This window comes from Poeciliopsis prolifica, unplaced genomic scaffold (assembly GCF_027474105.1).
Source record: "Poeciliopsis prolifica strain line A6 unplaced genomic scaffold, Auburn_PproV2 SCAFFOLD003, whole genome shotgun sequence".
Classification (NCBI taxonomy): domain Eukaryota; kingdom Metazoa; phylum Chordata; class Actinopteri; order Cyprinodontiformes; family Poeciliidae; genus Poeciliopsis; species Poeciliopsis prolifica.
The window spans coordinates 18,741,633-18,764,687 of NW_026562378.1; the positions used below are offsets into that span (position 1 = coordinate 18,741,633).

At 35.6% G+C, this 23,055-nt stretch overlaps 1 protein-coding gene across 12 annotated transcripts in view; it reads left to right on the forward strand.

The window, feature by feature from the left end:
* The window catches only part of LOC129356794 (R3H domain-containing protein 2), a 46,357-nt gene that overhangs the window by 10,933 nt on the left and 12,369 nt on the right, over positions 1-23,055 (forward strand). For 5 of the 12 annotated variants that reach the window (XM_055026347.1, XM_055026391.1, XM_055026352.1 and 2 more), the window contains 13 exons: positions 10,931-11,090; positions 12,263-12,423; positions 12,521-12,740; positions 13,315-13,359; positions 14,280-14,366; positions 14,533-14,656; positions 15,105-15,183; positions 15,745-15,804; positions 16,466-16,606; positions 16,935-17,043; positions 17,716-17,811; positions 18,602-18,651; positions 19,213-19,266. In XM_055026347.1, the coding sequence (XP_054882322.1) occupies positions 12,582-12,740; positions 13,315-13,359; positions 14,280-14,366; positions 14,533-14,656; positions 15,105-15,183; positions 15,745-15,804; positions 16,466-16,606; positions 16,935-17,043; positions 17,716-17,811; positions 18,602-18,651; positions 19,213-19,266 (1,004 nt within the window). In that variant the 5' untranslated portion in view covers positions 10,931-11,090; positions 12,263-12,423; positions 12,521-12,581. The remainder of the gene's footprint in view (positions 1-10,930; positions 11,091-12,262; positions 12,424-12,520; positions 12,741-13,314; positions 13,360-14,279; positions 14,367-14,532; positions 14,657-15,104; positions 15,184-15,744; positions 15,805-16,465; positions 16,607-16,934; positions 17,044-17,715; positions 17,812-18,601; positions 18,652-19,212; positions 19,267-23,055) is intronic. The other 7 variants (XM_055026378.1, XM_055026395.1, XM_055026381.1 and 4 more) reach the window with 4 other exon arrangements.

The following is a 23,055-nucleotide window of genomic DNA, read 5'->3' on the forward strand; positions in this document are numbered from 1 at the left end:
AATGACTTATAATGGCAAGAACATCTTTTAAATGTTTTTCCTCTTATAAAAAATTAAAAGATCCCTGCAGCATAGCTAAAGTCCTAGAGTTGCTTGGAAATTGTGGCCTGTACCTTAAACATTTCTTCTTATATGACTAATTTAACTTAGACAGTTCTGTTCTGGTTTTGTTATTGGTGGTCTTTAATAGATGCTCAATAGTCAAGTTTGTGCTTACTGGTCAGTTTGTGCTTAAATAGATGATGTAGATGTTCAGACAAACCTTGTTTGTTTTTGTTTTTTTCTGAAGCATTGATGAGGTAGTAAGGAATTCCCTTCCTCTGTCTCTGTGTGGGAGGGTGGGGTTGATCTGGTGGGGTGGAGAGTCACCAAGAAGTAGGCGCTGCTCTGCAATACTGTCAGCTTAAGAAAGGGGGAACGAAGTGAGGCTTTAAAACCCCTTACATAAAACACATTTGACATTTCGTCATGACCCCCCTCCCATAGATGGATAGGTGCTTTACAATTAAGGGGCTTGTTTTAAAGGTAACTTTTGACCTTTCCTGTAAGTGAAATTCAAGTTTATCTGAACATTTGCAATTGTGCTTGTACCTTTATTTATGGAACACTGTGTACAGGAACAGAGAGTAGATAGGAAGGTGAGAGGGAGGCTGCACAAGCGTGAGAAAAAACATAACAGATCCTTCTTGAATAAAAAAAATCTATTGCTATAAATAGCAATCCATTCTGATAGTGTGAGCACAGTTTCAGGCTTAGACAGCCAGACTTTTCCTCCCCTTAGCTTGTATGGAGGTTCTGCTGTTTAAAAATCAGCACCACAATGCACTTCATCATTTCTTCCCCTTCTTTTTTTTTTTTTTTCTTTTTTGTTGGCCTAAATCTGTCTTGTGTTGTATCTGGCCTGTTTATATAATGAGTGCCTCTATATGCATGTGTATGCATCTATCTCAGCCTTAAAAACAACAAACATACATATCCTCATTAGCTGCTTGATCTGTTCAGTTTGCCTTATTTTTACAAAAGGCAAAGGTTTTTTATGATTATATTCTATTGTCAGTTAGAAAAGACGAATGCCCAACATTAGATAAAAAAGCTGCCTGGGTATTAGGTTTCAAGACATTTTTCTTCTTCTTGTCTGTTAGTCAAAAACTTAGAGAGATGGGGCCAAAGAATGTTTCCCAAACTGCACACAAAAAACTGAATACATACATTTGAGTTAAATTTTGAAATTCTAATTATTACTCTGGGGGAAAAGTACATGCAAACTTTGCAAACTGATTTCCTAGGTTGTGCATTGAGACCTGCCCTGGTTAGTCCCTCTGATATATAACAGCATGGTTATGAAGGAGAGGAGACTCATGGGGAAGAAAAAAAGATGAAATATGCTTCAGATTTTAGGTATAATACGTCTTTAACATATAAACAGATGGTAAAGCACACTGGTGATGTGACACTGCTGTCGAGTCAGCTATGTGACCCAGAGACTAGCTTCTAATCTGAGCCAAAGCAGCAGTGACATCCACACTCTCTTTCACACAGAAATTATAAGTAGGAAGCAAAGCGACCATGAAATTAACAATGGGATATTTCAAACCAAAGGACCCAGTGAAAACATGATTAACAGTTTAAGAAGTTTATTACGGATTGAAAACAAGTTGTAAAATGTCCATTGAAGTTTAGGATTTGCTCTCTTGTAACTTTGTGTACGCTTTATAGTGACAGCCTGGCAGTTTGATTGACTAGATCCTTTTCCCAGCATGAGGCTAGCTAGCTGGCAACTCTAGAACCTTGATCACTGTTGTTGCATGGCAGCCCAGAGACCGTGCTTAGAAGTGTGCACAGCAAATCGGTGCATTTCAGAGTGATGGCCCGCAAAACACATTTGGTACTTGAAATCTGTTCACTAGATTCATTTTTTTTTTGGCAAAGGGGGAATCCTTTTCTGTACATTTGATAACAAATTATTTACTTTGCAAATGATCATTTTGCGTATTTACACAAAGAAACAACAAATAAAAGGATGTTCAATCCCATTAGAAAAAAAATATTTCATATACCTACTTAACTGCCTAACTTGTTATATTGTAATAGCTTGTTTAGGGAAAACGTGGGAAGAAGCTGTGTTTATGCATTTGAGTTATTTTGCCATTTGACTTAAGTTCCAAAGACTTATACAGAAAGCTTTGCTTTGTCTTTATGGAGGTGTCTCGATCTTCACTCTCTCCCAATACCAGTTGTGTCATTACAGAGTAGTAGCAGACTCTGTTTCATATTTCATTCAAATCAATACCATTCTAAAAAAAATCTATTGCCACAAAGTGCAGCAACATGGTGAGGTACAATTCATCAGTTGAAATGTTTTAATGTCTTAATTTAGCATAATTTTTTGTAAAAAAAATTATGTTAACCAGACAAGTTTTGAGAAATAATAAATTAGTAGAATGAGAACATGGCATAAAGAACATGGCATAAAATATTTGTAGTGCATATTGTGTACGTATGCAAAGCAGGTGATAAATAAAATATTTGCTGCCATATTGAAATATAGATGTATATTTAGCAGATAGTCATTGCTATGAATAACTGCAAATCTTTAAATTTATTCCTTCCTAATTTAGTTTTGAAGTGACACAAAATTCTACTTTTATTTTAAACATTTATTTCCCCGTGACCTTTTTCAAATGAAATGCAAAGTTTTGCCACTAACATTTAATTTTAATTTGAAACTTCTCAAATATATCCTTTGACCTGCCTTCATGTATTCCACAAAGAACTTGTGCTTGATGTATGACTTTATTGTATATCTTACATAACACCTTGCCTGACTAAAGTAGAAAAGCTGAATCTGAAAACTTGAGTTCTACAAGTTCGCCAACCTAGACAGAAGTGGAAGGACCTGGAAAATGCCTTATTGTTGTCCATAGAAAGTGTTTGGCAGATATTGAAAAGATATTTAACATTTATAAAAAATATAGTTTCAACAAAATACTGAAAAGCAATGGAAAAAATGTAATTTGCATCCTACATTAATGTACTGGTTTACATTGTCAAAAGATGAGGAGGATCTTGCTGCTCATAAGTCATCATACTAAAATTTTAAGATTGAGACCAATACTTCAAAAAATATTTAATAGTCAATAACTTTTTTGTCACCGTAACAGCTTTTTTAAAAGTCTCTGGGTTCCTTACAGTGGCATCTTTTAGCCTTTTGTTTTTTTCCTGTTCATCTGCCTCATAAGAAAAGTAACTCCAAAAGATTTTATTCTTGTTGGCTAAGGAGGGTTGCATGTGTTTTTTTTTTTCTGAATTTACTCGCCATGTTAGCAGATTTTAAACTTTCCAGCAGGTTATTGTTTTAGTCATGTGATCAGCTGTGGTGAGGGATGGGTTAGGGTTAGTTAGTGTCTGTCATTGGTATTGCTTGACTGTTGCTGGAAGAAGTGTAACAATTTGGGTAGGTGTGAATGGGCTTAAATTGATTTTGACACAATTGAGTATCCATGAATTCTTAATTTTCTGTAGTGTTTTCTACATTAAAATAGTGATGGCGATTTTCACTAATCATGACTATATTACTTCCTTGTCTTTTTTTGACAAGAACATAATATATATATATATATATAATTTACATATAATATATATATAATTTACATCGCAGAATTTGTCCCTGAGACAGTGATGAAAGTCCTCAAATATTGAAGTAAAAACTGCACGCCTCTAAAATTAAGTAGAAGAAAAGACAAGCAGGCATTTGTTTGTGTTCTACATGTAAAAACATCCAGACCCTAATACAATCTCCCTAAAGGAAAATGTATTATGCTCTGATGCTCTGAAACAAAGTTTAAAGTTCTGTGATACTATCCAAAAAGCGCTCGGCTGTCCCAAGAACACCCTGTTCATCTTGAAACATGGTGGCAGCACTTAGCTCTGGGGTTAATTTTCTTCAAAGAGATTTAAAATATGAACAGTTTGAAAAACCAATTAGTTTTGAACTACAGCTAGTTGGATATAAGCTATAGCTTATACTATAAAAGATGAAAAAAAGAAAGTTGAATAATGAGTTAGTCTTTCAATATTATATTGAGTCCAAGGATATATCCTAGTTCACATAAGAATGAGGTTCGTAGAGGAAAATCAAAGTTGTGGAAAAAGCGTAGGCAGTCTCAAACCTGGTACTTCAAATAGAAGTTGTACATGTTTGACAGTTAACAATTTGACTCAAACGTTATGATGAGAAACTGTTAACTTAGCCATGAATACAAGATGAGTTTTGCATGTGAAGCTAACTGCTATATTTTGCATTGAAAAAATAGTAGGCTGTTTAATAAATCTGGATGTAATAAAGCTATTTTAATACTAGCAGCAATATTGATGTCAGTAATGATGAAAGTTGTCAAAACATGTTGAAATAAATATTAAGACATAAGTATAATCAACAAGTGTGTTGCTGTAATGGATTATTGTCACAAAAGATCCTTCCATTGCTATAGTAAACTGTATGTGATTAAAATGCAGATTGATTATTAAAAGTCACATTTATCACTGTTTTTTGTGCTTTTTTGATCCGGCCCTATTTGAAAGTCTCACTTTGCTGATGTAAGATCAATCTGTTAATTAAGAGATCGGATAATCTCTGCCCTTATCAAGATGGAGTGGAACAGAACTGTGTGTGGTTAGACAGTGTGTTGGGGGAACATTCATATGTCTGCTCGTTTCAACAACTGTGTGTGAATGAGTCACCTTCTGATCTCTCTGAAAATCCCAGTGTGTCCGTGTGAACACCTAGAAACCATATTTTGTTGCATGTGTGGGCTTCACTGTGCATATGTGATGGATCTGGATTATCCAAGATTTAAGTACAGTAACTCAGATTGCTTCTGTTGTTGTTCTGCATGTCGTTTTATTTTTGTTATTTTGTGCAAGCATCTAAAGAAAAATACTCCGGGCCTTGTGGATGGGAAAAGCATGGGTCATGAGAGTGAAAAGGAAAGGAAAAATATGGGGGTGTTGAGGGATATGGCAGCTTTTCTCTTGGTGACAGAGCCTGTTGCCATGGAGCTGGTCCTCCCATTGGTGGAAGCACGGTCCAATCACATAAGAGTGCAGATTGTTTCATCATTGAGAAGTTTTTCCTCTCTTCCTGTCTCACTATCCACCCCTTGCTCCTCCATGTTTCCCTCCTGTCTTCTCTTTCCTATCTCTCCAGCACCCTATTCCACTGCTCCCTGCTTCTAACACTGAAGGAAGACGATAAATTACATAAGGTTTATAATAATCGCAGTAGCTGCTCCCATTTTTATTCCCGAAAAGTCAAACCAGCCATACTGGCACTGCAAGCCGAGTTGTCCACAGATTTTAACATTCTTAAGAAGACAAGCTACGAAGCACTTTGAAAATCAAAATCTATTAATTTCACAGTTAAGAAATGTCATGTTGCTGTATCTTGTCACAAGGTTTAAATGTTTGACGAGCACATTAGAGACGGGCCAGCAGCTAAACTAAGGGTCTCTGGTGCTGTTAAATTTTTTAGTGCCTGCCAAACTACAGTGAGGTATCTTTCACAGACAGCTTAGAGATAATATTATTATATTATGTGACCGTCTTTACTCTATTGCCTTCCCAAAGCTTATCCCAGGTTGGTGAATCATACAGATTTATTAGTGATTCTGAGTTGTTTTTTTCTATTGGTCTCATTTCTCTTTAGTCTTCTGTGCATATAGTTTAATTAGATATTTGACTAAAAATGCATAGCTTGAGAATTTGGAAGCTTGTTTTTCAACTTGATTGAGCATTGACATCTCTTTGTAGTTTAAATGTCATGTTATATACAGACACACACAGACGTTTACTTTATCACTTTTAATGTATTCACTGTAGTTTCTTTTTGGTGTGCTATGATTGTATGTATAACTCCAAACCATGAACTGCACTCAGATGTAAGCCATGTATCTCTGGTGTACACAGTCAGTTTTTAAAAATATCATTCTGTTTTTATATGCACAGCTGCAAAAGTGAAACAGGATATCCACATTCAGTTGTTCAGAAGGAATGATTATTTAAAAATTGTAAATGTAAAATATTATTTCTAAATCTTGCTATGCAGCGCAGTGGAGCAGGGACGCATTCAGTAAATCTGGGGTAATAGACCTATCGCTACCGCTGTCATTGAGCTCAAGCATTTCAACCACCAAAATCTCAGGTTTGGCCATCTAAGGCAGTCTGAGACCATTCTGCTCATCAGATAGTTTTCACAGCAGAATTAAATGTATTTTACTTGAAATGTAATAGTTGACAAAACCATGCATCCCCACAGTCTCAATGGTTGTGTAATTGTAAACATGAAAATATGAGTAACAATTAGATAAATAATGCAGCTATGTGCTCCCAACAATTTTATGTTTTTTCTTTGAGAATTTATAGTTTTGATTTTTGATCACAAACACTCATTTCTTTCCATCATGCTCTTTCTTTCTCCCCCATTTTCATCAAAAATGCATTTGTGATCAGGATCCCCTCGTCGTCCTCTTGAATGCACTATGTGTCATAAGTACAGGATTGTCAATTTTATTGCCAACAAATGCATCTCTACCTAGCTTTGCACTTTTCTCATCTAATTTATCTACACAAATCCTTGTGTCCTCTCTTTTTCACAGAACACAAATCATATCAGTGTATACACTTTATAACGATTAGGAGAAGCAGAAGAGATGTGCAGGTAGGCTGGTAGGTAACTATGGAGGGAGGGAAGGGAAGGAAGGAGAGAATGACTCATAGCTCGTCCCACAGGACTGAGTGGGTTGGCTGAGTGGAGGAGGATGGCGTCAGCAGCAAACCCGGCAATTTAAGAAAATACTTCAAAAGATGACGAAAGAGGGAGAGAAAGGTAACTTTTAGTGGTAGGTTTAACAATTAAGATATTGATGTTCGAGTTCAGCGTGGAAGGATGGGGGTATCCTCATAACTAAGAGGGAAAAAGAAGATTGAGTGGCAAGTAGAAGCAAAGAGACAGATTAAAGAGGAGGAATCCTTTCTTCCTCTGCGTTTGACAGTTTGTGATTCCCTCATCTGTCTTTGTGTGTTTATGCTGGTGTTCTTTAACCTAGTATTGCTTTCAGTCATCCATTGATGCACTAGCTTTTCAAAACTTTCATTGATAAAACTGGTATCTTGGAGTCATTACTGTCGTATCTATCTAAATCTTATGAAGCAGAGATGTTGTTAAATTACAATTCTCCATGGGTTTTCCTTTACAGTCCCTCGTTCTCTGCCAGCCCCCTCCTCCCGCCCTGTGTGAAACTGCAACCAACGCAAAGGGGAATCCTCTCTGACACAGACAGCACTGGTGCGCAAACACTGTGAGGGCTGCTGATATATGATATGTGCAGGCACTGAGCTTGCACAAACTCTCTCGTCACCCCCCAACCGTCCCACACACACACACCCCCAAACACACACACACACACACGGTTCAGCCTCCACTCGGTGAAGACATAACCTTACTGCCTTGAGTGAAATGAGTTCTCTCTGACGTCAAATGGGCGAGGTGTGCAGCTGAATACAGACGAGCTGAATTGGGTCGAGTTGCCTGTGTGTCTCCCACTTCCTTCTGTGGGTTTGTATGTGCATGCTCCCTCCTGCTTTGCGCCTCCATTCACCATTTCATTCATCTCTCATTCAGTTTCCACCAAAAACAGAGGCATTTTTACTGTGCATGATTCTTCATTGCAGAAATTTTGAGGTAGTTGGGTGAATTAAATGACTTGAGCTGTATCAAGTGATCAAGTGATGCCTGTAAGTATCAATAATAGTCTTCATTTACAATGTGTCTGTTAATTAAAAATTGTTAATCAGGCTTATGGCAAGAAAAAAAACATTAATGTGGTATTTGTTTTTTTTGCAGTACTATGCAAGTTTATTCATATGTTGTTTTACAGTCTCAAAGTTGTTTGGAGAAAGAATTCAAATGTCCTGGATGGAATGTCTGTTTGGGTTTTAGGACTATATAACATAATCTCCCCACACTTCTCAGCAGCTGTGGAGAAGGGACTTTCCCTTTTATTTGTGTAAACCATTTGAGATGTTGTCCTTGTTTGACAATTGGACTTGACAAGAAAACCTTGTGATATACTTTATTTTGCTTAGCCCACTATCAGATTCAGAGCGTCTGTTTACCACCCCAGTTTTGACCATTGTCATTACTCTTTCTAGCTTTTACCAAATTTCAGGTCAGCGGCTGATATGATGTTATAGTGGTAACTTGATACAAAGAGGCAGAGTAGGAAACATGACCCCAGTGTGTATCATCTGTTTACCTGTCATAAGACAGCAGGAAGCAAACTGCTTATTTTATGCAGCACTTGTTACTTATGGATTAATTAGTAATTTTACCATAAAACTGTATCATGGTGATCATTAAAAATAATTGTTAATCCCAAAGATATAATCTTTAGCATACATTTGCAGAATTTAGCAATCAATAGGCCAAAAAAGCAAATCTTTCAATTGAAAAAGAAAAAAAAAAGATAAAATTTAAATATTTTAGAAAAATAGCTTTTCAAAAGGCAGATTTTATGTGTGAATACTTTACCCCATACATGCACCTGGGAAGCGCTTACATATCACTTGAAACTCAAACTGACTGATTTTTTTACTTGATCTCTAGGAGCTTTTGGATTGACCTACTTAATATAAACTGCACATTGCACTGTTATATTTCTTTTGAACTCTTATTTTCTTTAATAGACGCATATTGCAACTTACGATATAATTTTAGACATTGTATGCTGCATAAATTGCTGTGCATCAAACACATTGACTGTCAGCCAGTCATAAATGGATACACATTACTTGTGATGTCTTATTCTTTGAAACCACTGAAGATCCTTATCCTTTTATCACTGACATTTTTAAGGGGTGCATTGGGCAGTTGTGAAAATGTTGGTTTGTGTTTCTCAGTTAGAGAACTTTTGTTTCACTGAATGTTTCATATGAACATGAAACATATATTTCTGCACCACATGCTTCCTTTAACTCTACACAGCACGCACTGTAAGAAATGCATTGGAACACAAGTTTTGCATTCCACTAATTCAAGGCCATAGATGGCTAACAATATAACAATTAGTTAGCAATATGCAGAAGATTGAGTGAGATTGAATGAGGATAAAACAATTTGTCATTGTAGCTAAATGGAGTCCACATATTTGCTGTTTGGTGCCAAGTGACTGACTTATATGACGACGCTTATTTTCCATAGGTTGGAAAGGATACTGAAAATGTATGTTGGTACTGCAGCAAGAGACTCATCTGTTTCCTGTACTCATAAGAAAATTAGCTATTTGCTATTGCCTGGATATCTAGCTCACCAGATATCCAGGCAATGTAAAATGACCTGGATATCTGGTGAGCTACATTAAACTACAATAATATCTCAACTTCAAAGAACCTGGATTAAATGGCGTAACTGTCTTCAGTGGTTCTCTTTGTATTAGCGATGGCGAATGCACGCTGCATTCACTCTTTATTATCAATCTTTCCTTCATCCACACTTTACTCACTCAAATCAAATGGCAGCAGTTAAGAATGACGTTATCGTCTCCTTGGCAACCCAGTGGGCAGCATCATGTCTATGTTGAAAAAAGCTATGGAGTGTTGATGACAGAGCTGTGTAAACATAAGAGGACTGGAAGGAGAAGCTGGTTTATTCATAAGCATCCCATTAGTAGTTTTGAGCTGCAATTTTTTTCTGCTTCCTCTCTGTTATTAAGGACGGACTGACATTTGAAATGAATAATTGTCACTGCTTGGGAGTTCAGAAGCCTTCTCTCTGTTTCTCCCAGAACACACAGAGGACTATTTTTGGAATGACTGAGTCAGATCTACATTACAGTGTGGCTGTTTTTTGTGCTGCTGTGGTAGATTTCTGCAAGCAAAGTGAGGTTGGGGAATGTGGGTGTCGTTGTCAATGATCTAGTGTTGCTGCTGATGCTTTTGATAATGACGACTTTGCTGCTGCATCACCTTGGTCTTTCCCACATTGGAAATCCCTGCCTCATTTGTTTTCTCATTCCAAACAATACAGAGATCTTGGTAAATGTTACCTTGCTTTGTTTACGCATGTAACCCATTAAACATATGCCTAAATTTGTGCCTCCTGAAATTCTGAACCCCCTACCTGGAATCTGCTGACTTGTAAAACTGATTATCAATAAATGTGTTTTTAATGAACACTGTAGTTCAGTAGTTTGTCTTCCAAATTGCATTTTTATTTTTTAATTGAATATAAAATCTAAAATGGTAGTTTCAGCCATAATCGTCATACTTACTGTTGTAAGATATATATATATATATATTTGATAATGACCTACCTTTTGTTTTACAATTTGCAATTGGGGTTGAAAGTGTGGAATGTAACAAAGTCTGGTAATTTAGAAATATTTGTATTTGCATGGATCTGAAATGACAGCATTGACAGTTTTTGCATTCTTAATTTCTTTGTAAACCCAGAATAAAACTTAGACTTGTTTAAGCTATTCTTTAATTTCTCTAAATTTCCAATTTTTTAATACTTCCCTAATTATTACCATTAATGGAGAGCAGCTATAATAGGCGGCACTGGGATCTTAATCTGTGATTATTTATTTATTGTCCTTTTGATGCTTGCTCAATTCTTTCCAATGTGAATTTTCAGAATTGCAAGCACAGCGTCCAAATGCTCATGTCAGATTGATTTTATCATTCTAAAAACATGTATTCCAGCAATGAACAGCGAAGGTTTGTGCTGATTTTAAAGCCCATTCCTAGTAAGCTCTTAGTTCTCAGCTGCTCTGTCCTCCTCCCTGCCAGAAATAGCAGCAGCAGCAGCGATGAGTCACGCAGTGTGTGAAAGATGACGTCATTCGTGTCTTCCTCTTCTGTTCATGGTGCCCAGGGCTCCAGACTGTAGGCAAGACCATGCTACTGCAGTAAGCCGAAGGCAGAGACGAGAGGCCTTAGACGACCTCTAAAGGTGGTGACTGGCCTGTTGGTGTCCCCCCTCCATCTCACACTCGGCCTGACAGAGTGCTGCCTCTTCAGTTCATCTGACTGCTGTAAATATGTCATTTTTCATGAAAATAATGTTTTTCATTATGTATTGTTATTTCCTCACTAAACGTCTTTTGCAGCGGATGTTTTCCTGTTTTGAGAAAATTACTGTTTAGAAGTTTCCTTTGTCGTTTAATAATTTGCTAAAAATCAGCCTTAAATGTCAAAATTGTTTGATAAACCAAAAATCTCAGTTGAGCGTCATATTTTTTATGTAAAACCCTTTCGGCTTTAGTGAAAGTAATACTGTGCAATGTTATTTGGTTGCAGTTTGTTTATGGCTCACACAACATTTCACTAAAGAAAAGTGATATTGCCAAAACAACAAATAATCTCATTTTAGTTGTTTGAACAAGATTTGAAAACACAATACTCATTTTTGTTGGTGTCTTTTGTAAAACACAATAAAATATTATGGTAAAGCTTTAGATGACTGTTTAGTTCCAAATAATTTTTTATTCTCAAATATATTGACATCTGAGTGTTTAATTTTATATTATGCAGGTCTTCAGTGTAGAACAATGTTCACTAGAAATTGCTTAAATATATTTCAAAATTGTTTGAAACATAGCACATTTCTGGTGTCTAATGCATTGTTTGCAGAATGACTTAACAATGGACTGCATTGTTCCCTAGAATGCATAAGTTATATTTGTTGCCATAAAGGTAATGAATCCCTTTCATAAGAAAAGTTTTTTTTTTTTCTAAAAATGTAAAAGTGAAGGAAACAATATTTAGAGAAGCAATGAGTAAAGTCCTTGACTTGCATATTGTAATTTTAACTGATTCTGATTTCTTTTTATTAAAAAATATACACAAAGAAAGCATTTCAAATATTTCATTCTCTGACTATAGTAGGAGAGGAAATGATGTCATGACACCGTTGCTGTCAAATAGAAATTTGTGTAAATTCTAGAAGAGGAAAGGGGCTGGTGCTTATTGAAGCTCTGAAATGTCCAAAACCATAATTTTCCATGACGCAGAGGTTGAAAAACATGAAGAATAAAATAAAGCACAGGATTATACTCCTTTCTGCTTTTCTGGTATCCTGAAACTAAATTAGCTGATTTCTCTGTGCATCTTGTAACAGTTATTTTGCATTTCAAACCATTTTGCTGTCTAAGTTATACGTTTCATATAGTTTATTAAATTTTTTGTTGTTTTTGTTTTCCGACAGCCTTTACCCCAAGACCCAAGAGTTGCTATGGAATTTACTTTACCCCCTGCCTGCTGCCCAGCCTAGAACACTACCTTAGTGGATTCCCTTCATCTCCCTGTGTGTGGTTCTTACCCACACTCACTGTAAAAAGTTCGACATAGACTTGGTACTGCCAACAGGTAGCTACTTTAAAGGACAAGGAACAGCATAAAACGTGCTCAGTTGTAAGGAAAAAAAAAAGACATCTCTTCTGAAAAATTTCTTTCACTCTCATAGCCACTACTGGGTCCTCCACCAATCCCCTCCCCACTCCCACCCTCTCCCCTCCCCTAAGAAGATGTCACTGAGCCTGACAACAGACATCCAGCAGGAGGGAGAGAGTGGGCTACAGATCGAGCCCTGCAGTCGAGGTAAAAGCTCTCCTCAACCACAGAGCACCAAGGATGGGACAGGAGAGGGGCCAGAGCCAGATGATAACTCTCCACAGGATGCACAGGTAGGAGGATGTGACAATAAGATCTCACTTGATGAGTGATAAAATCACCTTCAATTCACTTGGTTTCTCAGCGGGTTTCTCGGCTTTAAAGTTACACCTGATCTGCACTGTGTGATGAGCTCTGCAGCAGCATGAAGGTCTGAGACAGGAAGATCTCCACTTTAAATCAGTTTTTGAAAAAAGACCTTTGTCATTGTTATGCTTTAACAATACAGAGGCTCTTAATAAACAGAAATGTCTGTCGTGCTATTCATTTTTAGTATACACATTAGTTATATATATATAATTTTTATACTTTTTGTAAGGTACTTAATATCTATAATGTCATTGGTCATTGGTATATCATGTAAGGTCTCCTTACATGATACATAAAGATGCTGGAGGTTGTGGCATTTCAAAGATTTCTATAACAATCAAATTTATTGTTATACAGGGAAAACCTAATTGTGTTGATGCTCCAACTAGGATGTCCTGTAATTTTAGACTTTTATGGCTTCTAATTCAATTCATTATGGTTATGGATATTTACATTGCACCCTAATATTAAAGTATTATTTTTCTTTTGCTTTAATAGCAGAAGCGGGCTACTAACCACAGCCATGGCAGGAAAAGGGCCAAGGTAAATAAATTTCAGCATAACTGATATTACTTTATAATCCTGGTGCTTGAAATGATGTTTTGCTCATTTGCTGCATGGAATATCTTTTTATCCTTCCGGCTATGTAATCCACTGACCTACAGTCAACTGTCTGCATTATATCATTGGCTTAAAATCCTAAAGCTGATAAGAAGGTTAACAGTAAATGTGTTACTGACCTTCATAAGTTAGTTCAACATTATTCAGTTGAACTAACTGAATGTTTCAAATAACCAGAAACAAATAGCAGAGCTGGCCAATTTCTTTTGAGACTAGAATGATAATTTCTTAAAACAAATGTAATTAGTTTAATATGTCATTCTCATAAGCTTTTCTTTTAAACTAATTCCAGTTAATTAAATTTGCTTACTAGAGAAGTGTATACATGCTATTAAAAATATTATTAAATAGTTATTGAGAAAACATCATCTTGGAGCGGGGCTAACCGTCTATTCAGTTTATGGTCTGACTACATAGTTCAGTGACTTTCTCATTTGTTTGTATATTAAACTGTTCTTTTTATCTTTCTTTTCCATTTTTATGTTTTATGGACGTTCATTTGCCTTTTTGTAGGTTTATGGGAAGTTTTTGCATTATGATGCTTTTGAATATATATTGGGTGTTTTGGAAGCAAAAATGGAAAAACAAGGCGACAAAGGCAATAAAAGTTATTATAACAAACCTCTAGATTTTGCACACATGGCAATGTATTTGAAAGTTTATTTTATTCTTCTCATTGTAAACATCAAAAATGTCAAATATTTGGCAGAAAAAGGCAAAAAAAAAAAGCCCAACTCCTTTTCAAACCCATTTTTTGTCTCAATCTAGATGTTTTTTGTATGATCATATTTTATCAAATTTCTTCTAAATTGTTTCTAATATAATAATCGTGTTTGTTTCAGTCTAATGCCAAAATGAAATTAGTACGGAGTCTGGCAGTATGCGAGGAGTCCTCTGGTCCTTTCCCCAACGATGGACCCCCAGAATCGGTATTGCTGTTTGTTTGTTTGTTTGTTTGTTTGTTTTTCCAACATAACTAGTAACCACAGTTTTCAACTCTTAACTCATGAGTTTAGAGCTGTTTGTTTTTTCTTCTTTTATTTTTTTTTATTCATTACAAATATTAAAGGGCATTTTTTTTATTGGTGTCTAAAGGAAATCATTCAGCTTCACATCAGCTGCCCATCAGACAAAGAGGAAGAAAAGTCTTCAAAGGACGAGTATGAAAATGAAGAAAAGGAGAAGAAGGACAAGACTCCTCGAAAGATGCTGTCACGTGGTAAGACACAGTTTGATGGTGGTCATTGTTTGTACCAGAGACTGACATCATTGTGCTAGATTGTAGGATATTTTGTAATGTCTCTTCATCAATGCTAAGAGATACTTTTAAGACGGTTTTAAAGTACAAATAAAATAATTACAGTACACCTCAATCTTTCTCAACATTCCTCAGTATCATACACAGAGGAGCAGAGACGAAATGGCTTACTTATGTATCTGTGCAGTATGGTTTAGAAGTAATGTTGCCCTCTAGAGGGTGTTTCTCTGTATATTCTGAACATACAGTACTTAACTATTTTCCAAAGCATGAAACATGTCTACTCATCTTCAGCCACTCGAGACATCTTCATATGGCATATGTTCACAATGTATCTTGTTTTATTTTTGTTTCTTGGTTGTTTGTTTTTAGTGAAATGATTTTTGTTCATTCATTTTTTTTGTAATAGATTCCAGTCAGGAATACACCGACTCCACAGGCATTGATGTTCATGAGTTTTTGGTCAACACACTGAAAAACAATCCCAGGTATGAGTACAACAAAGGACTTATAAGGCTATAATGAACATTGTAAATAATCCAAACAGATTAGTGATTCAAAGTAATTTTGAAAATATCCAACTTTTAGTTGTCAATGTTGCTTCTGCACATTTGTAAATATTCACACAAAATGTATTTGGAGAGATCACATAATCCCAATAATAATATGTGTGATGGTAATATTTTGGTGCACTTTTTTTGCTGTGTGGAGCTTAAACAAAGTAAAGACTTAACAAAAATATTAAAATCATTATGTTGGGGAATCATAATTGCTATAGTTGTGTGCAGATGTTCATACTGTTTCCATATTGCATGTTTTTCTACATTTTTTTTTTGCTTAAGTTGATCTTTAGAGTTCTTGTAAAGTAGTTAGATTATTGCCTTCAACTTGCATGTAAAGAAACTCCTGGTATTTTTTTCTTAAGTACCATTAAAATGATTGTTTTTATTGATTTCTCAAACTTAAGGGGCAAATTTACTATATTTTAAATGGAGGACTCTGTGGTCCCCCTCAATTCTCTAATTCGTTTTCTCCCTTTGACCCACCAGGGATCGAATGATGCTGCTTAAACTAGAACAAGATATCCTGGAGTTCATCAATGACAACAAGTAAATCTGTCTTTCATTACACTTATTTTTACACTTGAAGATTATATTTTTATTTCCTAGATTGCTACATTAGTGCATTAGATTTTTCTTCCGAGTGAGTTTGAATTTGATTATCCCATTGTCTACAGGAGCCCCATTATGTGCCAGAAATAACTATTACATTTAGACTCTAAATAGCTCTAAATTTTAGAGCTACTCAGTAGAGAATATTGGCCATCATCGCAACCCTAATGTGTCGACTTTCACATTTGAAAGTGCTGCCGAGATGGCACTATTTAATGGGCTGTTATTTAGAGTGCCATACCAACAAAGACAGTTTGAGTGACGTTTTTACCATTTGATACCCTTTTTAATGATTGACAAGCTACAGCTCACAGAGAGTGATTGAAATTATGTTGTTTTGGAAAAGAAAGCATTGAGGGAGGAAAATGGGCATTATTTGCAACCGATATAGCCATCTTAGTATTCAGCAATAATATCACAGTTGCATTCTTACCTCGTATGATTCACCCCTAATTTCAGTTCAAATCCCAACTTAACTTCTTGCTTCTCTTTTTATACTATTTCAACATTCAACAAGAGATAATTCAACTTAAGACCAAATGCCTTAGAGGTCATATAACAATTACTAACTTATTCTTATGCTTTTTTTCACTTGCAGTAACCAGTATAAGAAATTTCCTCAGATGACTTCGTATCATCGAATGCTGTTGCATCGTGTGGCCGCCTACTTTGGCATGGATCACAATGTAGATCAGACAGGAAAAGCTGTCATCATCAATAAGACTGGAAACACTCGCATGTGAGTGTGTCAGAATTTAGTACACAAACCTTACAAATGTTTTGTAGTTTATTTACTATTTTGTTTGTATACAAAATACTTTTGATTTTAGTGTGGAAATAATGAGACATAGTAGATATGTGCCATGGAAAAATCTGTGATTAGGCAGATTTTTGGTGAGTAATTTGGACTGACAAAATCTGAGAGTGGATGAATATACAAAGGTCAACTCTTCAAGCAAAATCTTTTTACCATTTTTTTTTAATTTCTTGTCTTTTGCTTTTAAATGTGGTTCACTGTCTTTTTGCATCCTTTGAAGAATAACAGTTCATTATGTTTTATCCTACAGCCCAGAGCAACGGTTTTCTGAACACATCAAAGATGAACGCAACATGGACTTTCAGAAGAAGTTCATTCTTAAGAGAGATGATGCTAGTATGGACAAAGATGATAATCAGGTTGGTTGGTTGTCATTACCAAATCTATTTAAATCACCATACTGTTTTATACCGATATACTTTTGTTACTGGTCATTAAGTCACAAAAGGTGTCAAAAACAGAATGCTTGATCTGCATGTTTAATTTTTTTTCTTCTAAATCCTGATGCATACAATCTTAGAAATGAAAAAGAGAAAACTTGCATATTTGTCAGCAATGTTACTTTCTGGAACAGAAGTTTTTTTAATGCAGAAGAGTTTGCGGCTTGTCCACTTTGCTGTCAAACGACTAAACTTTCTCCTCTTCAGAAGTATCTTCTATTTGTATCAAAATTGTCCTGTTGGCAAGTTATGAAATCTGAGCACGTTTTATCCTTTCAAAGTAACAACTGCACTATTTTCCATTTGTTTAAAACTACCCATACACCTTTTGTATGATTTGGTATTTTTTCTTAGTGTTATATTTATTCTGGTCCAGCATTTTTCTTCAAAGCTGGAATAATTTTATTTAGGTCTGTTTACATAGAAGAGATAGATTCTTCGTTTGAATATTGGACCTATAATTTGATAGTTCAAATTGTTTTCAGCATTTTCTTTTTTTTGACATGTTTAGTAAGGTGAACAAACATGGGATAGATTAGCACTGCCTGGACCATTTTAGCTTGTATTACATTTTGTCTTTGCAAATTTTAGATCCGTGTGCCACTGCAGGACGGGAGGCGTAGCAAATCTATTGAAGAGCGTGAAGAAGAATATCAGCGGGTACGAGACAGGATCTTTGCCAGAGAAGTAAGTATTTATTTTCTACGGTCCTTTTTTATTTTATGTTAGATCATGTTTGCAACATTTGCTTTGAAGGAAATGTTGCTTAGAGCTTGTCCAAGCTCTAATTATTGAGCTTTCAGAACGTCAGGGAAAGAAAGTTGTGTAACGTGCTGCAGTTTGTAGAACATGTTGTTCTTAGACTTTTGGACAAGTAAAAAAAGAGGAGAAAAAAGTATGTTATGTATTTTGTCTAAACTTAAAGGGCTTATATAAGAATGTCTCAAAAAGGAAACTATGGCATTGAAGGCCTTTTTATTAAGTAATTCAACCTTTTAGAGGTTCTTGAATATTAGGTTTGGATTAAATTCCTGGTGAATTTTCTTAAGGCCTTTCCATCAAAAGTGTTCCAGTGCTAATTCAGGCTCAGTCAATACACCATTTTAACAGCATTTGTGAACAACCCCAGCCAAGTGATCTCTGTAATCAACATTTTTATGAGTGTTACCCACATTTACATATGTGGCTCTAAATAGTGTTTGTGGGCATATTAGAAGCCAGACTGACTCAGGAGTTTTAACCATAATATCACAAAATCTGATTTGATTGTTTGCCTCAAATCTTATGAAAAAAGTGGTTATTTCCTTATTGAACTGCCAAGACTTAGTGTTGTGATAGAACAAATGTTTTGTTGCTGGCACCTGTACAAACTGAAAAAACTTGTTGTAGTCTAAACTGTTGAATTTTGAAATATTGACAAGCCAAAATGATGCTGGGAACGTGTTACTAATAGAATTATGCATTTCATAATGTGCAGGTGTCCTTTTTTTTGCAGTCGTCTCAAAATGGATACATCAATGACAACAGGTAAGTTGGTGATTTCCCTTGGATGGGTTTGTGTGTGTTTCGTATAACTGTCTTCACCTCTTTCGTAATTAAAACTGCTTATTTAGTTCTCAGTTGAGAAGGGGTATCATAAGACAATGATAATCAAGTCTCTTACATAGGTTCCTCAAAACTTGTCTTAGTAGATTCTTCTTAATGAGGATCTATGAAATAACTTATTTAAAGATGTGTATTTTATTAACTGCTACATTGTTTATTATGACTCACAGGTTTTTCACACATTCTGTGAGCTAAGTTTTAGTAATTTTATAGTTTTTACTAATGAGTTAGGTCACACTGTAGTTAGTCTTTTAACATTTAGCTTGGTAGATGAGGGCCTAATTTGCTGAGAGTGAGACAAAGAAGCAGCGTGGGCTTAAATTTCTGAGTTGAATTTTTGCCTTGTGTGCATTTTTCCCTTTCTTCTCGAGGGTTTTTTTTTTTTTTTTTACTGTGCTTACCTCTACCTCCTACCTTTCCTTTTCTTTAAGTCATTTCCAGACTTGTAACTTGAGCATTTTCTCCCAATGTTAACCCCAACAGACTTTCCACTGAGGGCTACTGCTCTAGCTCTCAAAAGAGGAGACAGATCTTTAGGTATTGGGGAGCTGCTGACTCACTAGTGTGTTGCCATGCCCATTTTTTGAAAGTGGTCTGGTGATGACATTGGTGAACTGTGGTGATTATTATCTTTGCTTGGCGTATTGGGCTGCTAAATGGCTACATTAGCATTGCTCCGTGGATGCATGGCTGCTTTGTGGTTTCACTGGAAACTGATCTACTCACCCATCAACCCTTCCACCATCAGCTACACTGTAATAGAAAGTATCCACATCAATTTCACAGTAATCTGCTTGTTTTGTGGTTGATTTAGCTGTGTAATTATCTATGTTACCCAACAAAAACGTGTTTGGCAATTAACATGGTGGTGCTTCATAACTTAAAGTAACATTAAAATCAAGAAGAATAAATAATTTTTCTTAATTGTAAAAATTTTATTGTTATTGTTTGAGGTGTGCTAATTTTATTAGGTCAAAATTTATTCCGTGTAATATTGACAAATAGTGAAATATGTAGGATTATTAGACCAAACAAATATCAGACATCCTCAGCAAAGCCATTAATCACTTTTCTGAAATGCATTAACCTAATCAACAAAGCCAGATTATTTATAGTTTATATACTACATAATGTCTTTTTCACATTGAACATTGTCCAGAGAGATGCTGTTTCTTTGTTGTGCACACACATCTGCTCCACCTTAATGCTCAGCCAGAGAGCCAGTCATTCACACAATGCAACCATTCACCCTCCATCTCAGTAGTTTGGTCAGCCAGTTTTAAGGCTTTGTCTTATTTTTATTTTTGTTTTTATATACATATATATATATATGTAAAGCTTGCATCAATCTTGCTATGATCAACTGTAATCTTCTAAGTTAGACATAAGTTGTAATTATAACATCCTGAATTACACTTCAGGATGTTCATAGACATTTTGCACTGTCAAAATTTTCTCCCAGTCTGTCACGTTCATTAGAATTGCTATCACATGTAATTCACTCATGTCTGAGATTGTCCAGAAAGTTCAACTTAGAGTGTTTAAGGCTAAAGTGGACAAAAAACTTCTTCCATCTTGGGCTCACATATAGTGATGTGCAATGTAACGCTTCGACAGAAAAGACAATTTCTTGCAAATCACGTTGTCCGATTAACCTTTTTTTTTATTCCTCAAGTATCATTGGTCGCAATCATTGAAGCGTCACAAACCTGGCCATTTATAAGCAGCTGTAACAACTGGTTTCTACTGGAGTCATAGTGGAACTGTTGACTGAAATTACCATTTGTTTACTAAACAGTGTTTCTACTTGCATCTCATCAGAACGACTTATTTTTCATTCTTTTAAGATGTTCCTCTAATTATTCCTCTAATTATTCCCAAAATGAAAATTCAGGTTTTATAATAGTGTGTGTGATGCTATGAAGATCTAACTTGTGATCTGTGTCAGCATCAGCTAGACATTACAGATTAACTGCTCCAAATGTGATGTACAACATTGTAACAATGATGGGTAAGCAGTGTAGTAGTAATTATTATTTTTCATTCTCAGACCTTCAAACACTTCAGATCTTTGTTGAATTCTTTTTGTCCTCAACCTGCTTTTACATGCTATCTTAAACATTCTTAATTGTAAACGTTTTCAACATGTTTTATATATAAAAACAGGCTTTTGCAGATTAAACAGTGCTTCGGTTAATTTGACTTCTGTTGAAGACCAAAAGTGAAAGAAGAATATTCAGTCGTCCACTGATGGTTTTTCTTGCTATTTTGTTTACATGTAAGAGGTTTGCTGGCGTGCAAAATTTAGATCAAGTCTCATGAGATCAACAGCAGAATCCCTTCTGCTCTCGTCTTTTTCTAATCCTGGCATCGTCTTTGTTTGCAGCGTGAAACCAGTGTGTTCACAGCCTGTTCACAGAGCGTCATTGCACTCACCCTTCTCTAAGAGGTTGAGCAGCACACAGCCTCAAAATAGTTCCTCCATTAATTAGTTTTTCTGAAATATTCATGAGCCCCATTAAAAGCTACTTGCTGTTCAGTAGTGTTTTATAACCTGAATCAGTTCTACCATAAACAAAGTCCTTTAAAAAAAATTATAATTTTTCCTCTACATAAATAATCAATTTTTCATAATTGTCTTTTACCTCTAGGATGACAATACATACAAAGATGACAAGTATTGGCAGTTAAAATTTTATTTTATTTTAAAATTGCAGAATTGTTATTTTTGATGTGCAGGATGCTGTTGAGTACAGGTTGCACATGTAGAGTGGCCATTACCGGAGTGACAGTTTCATGTAATAATAGATTGGCACAGAGTAAAAAATACCGAGTGCTCAACTTGTAGGTGGTGTGTGTGAGTCTAAATGTCGACGCACATTTACTTCTTACCATTATGCTGTTTGTACATTTAGTGTTCATTAAAATGTTGATGTTTGTCAAAACATGTTTGCTATTACTTGAAGAGGGCATAATTTTTAAGTTTGTTTTTTCTTTCCTTTACTTGTATTAGCACCTTTGATGGTGTTCATTTCATTCATAAGATCTTTGATATAAACCGTGTCCATAATCTTACATGGTTTGCTTGTTGTGAGTTGAAATTGTGAAACTTTGTCATCTCCTCACCCAAGGAACACCTGGTTGATGTTAAAGCATTTTTTCTCCCTGCATGCTTGTTCTACCCATGAGTGGATTTGTTTGTGGGAATGTGTGTGTGGTTGTTAACTTGAAAACCAAAAATAATTTGCTTTTGATATGTTGCCTGTGTCTGATTACACGAAACCAGCCAATATGCATCTTTGTTGAATGTTCTATTTGAGGCTTGTCAAACTGTATCCTTCCTAGCTGCTGATAACCTTACTCTGCTCTTCTTCTTGCCTATCTTGCTTCTTTTGTGTCTACTTCTACTCACACACATCTCTTTCAAATACTTCAAGAACACGGCCTCCTTTTTTGTATAGTACATCTCACCTTTAACCCTATACAGTTGCATGTAATATTATTCTGCACCTGCATATAATAGGGGTTTGCAATAAACATATTGCACAATAATTTAACAAGGTTAGGTAACTAAGATTATTACAAGTGTTTTTAGAAAAACAATTCAACATTAAAATTTCCATTCAGTTACTGTTATAGAATTGTTCATAGGGGCATTTTGTTAATCGGATGTGGTTTCAAGCACCCTTGGTTCAAACAATCAGAGATTTGATTAGGTGCACCAGGTGTGCTTGACAAATTCGAAAGAATCTTTTAGAAAGTTTATTAAGGAGATGAAAAGACAAGAAAACTTGAAAAGTCGCAAAATTTTCCTAGAGGTATGACTAGAAGTACAGCTTGCTATGCTATGTATGTGTAAGAACAAGGATTCCTGAGGTGCCAGGTACTCAGAAACCCTTAATTAATTCAAAGACTTGCACCGAGACTTGGTAGCAACAGCAGCTAGTTTTAGTTTCCAGCTCCAAAATACTGAAGGACTCCATACCTGATCTCTAAAATGTACAACTCTTCTGACCAAGAAGCACTAGAATAGAATACAATTGCTACAATTTCCTGACAAATGTATTAAGACAAAAAAGGTGTGGAGGTTCTGCTAAGAGATGAAATTAATCAAAATTCAAACTTTTTATCTCAATGGATCCGTAATATGTCGGTAGCTGAAATAATGAAGTACAGGCTGAAGATAACATCATGCACCCCCTGGCTTGGAGACACAGCATATGGAGGGCAAGAAGAATTGTATTATCAGAAAATCTTTGTGGGAAAATCTTGTTCTGTCTGTAAGGAAGCTGACGTTTGTGTGTCATTGTACTGTCAAGGGGAACA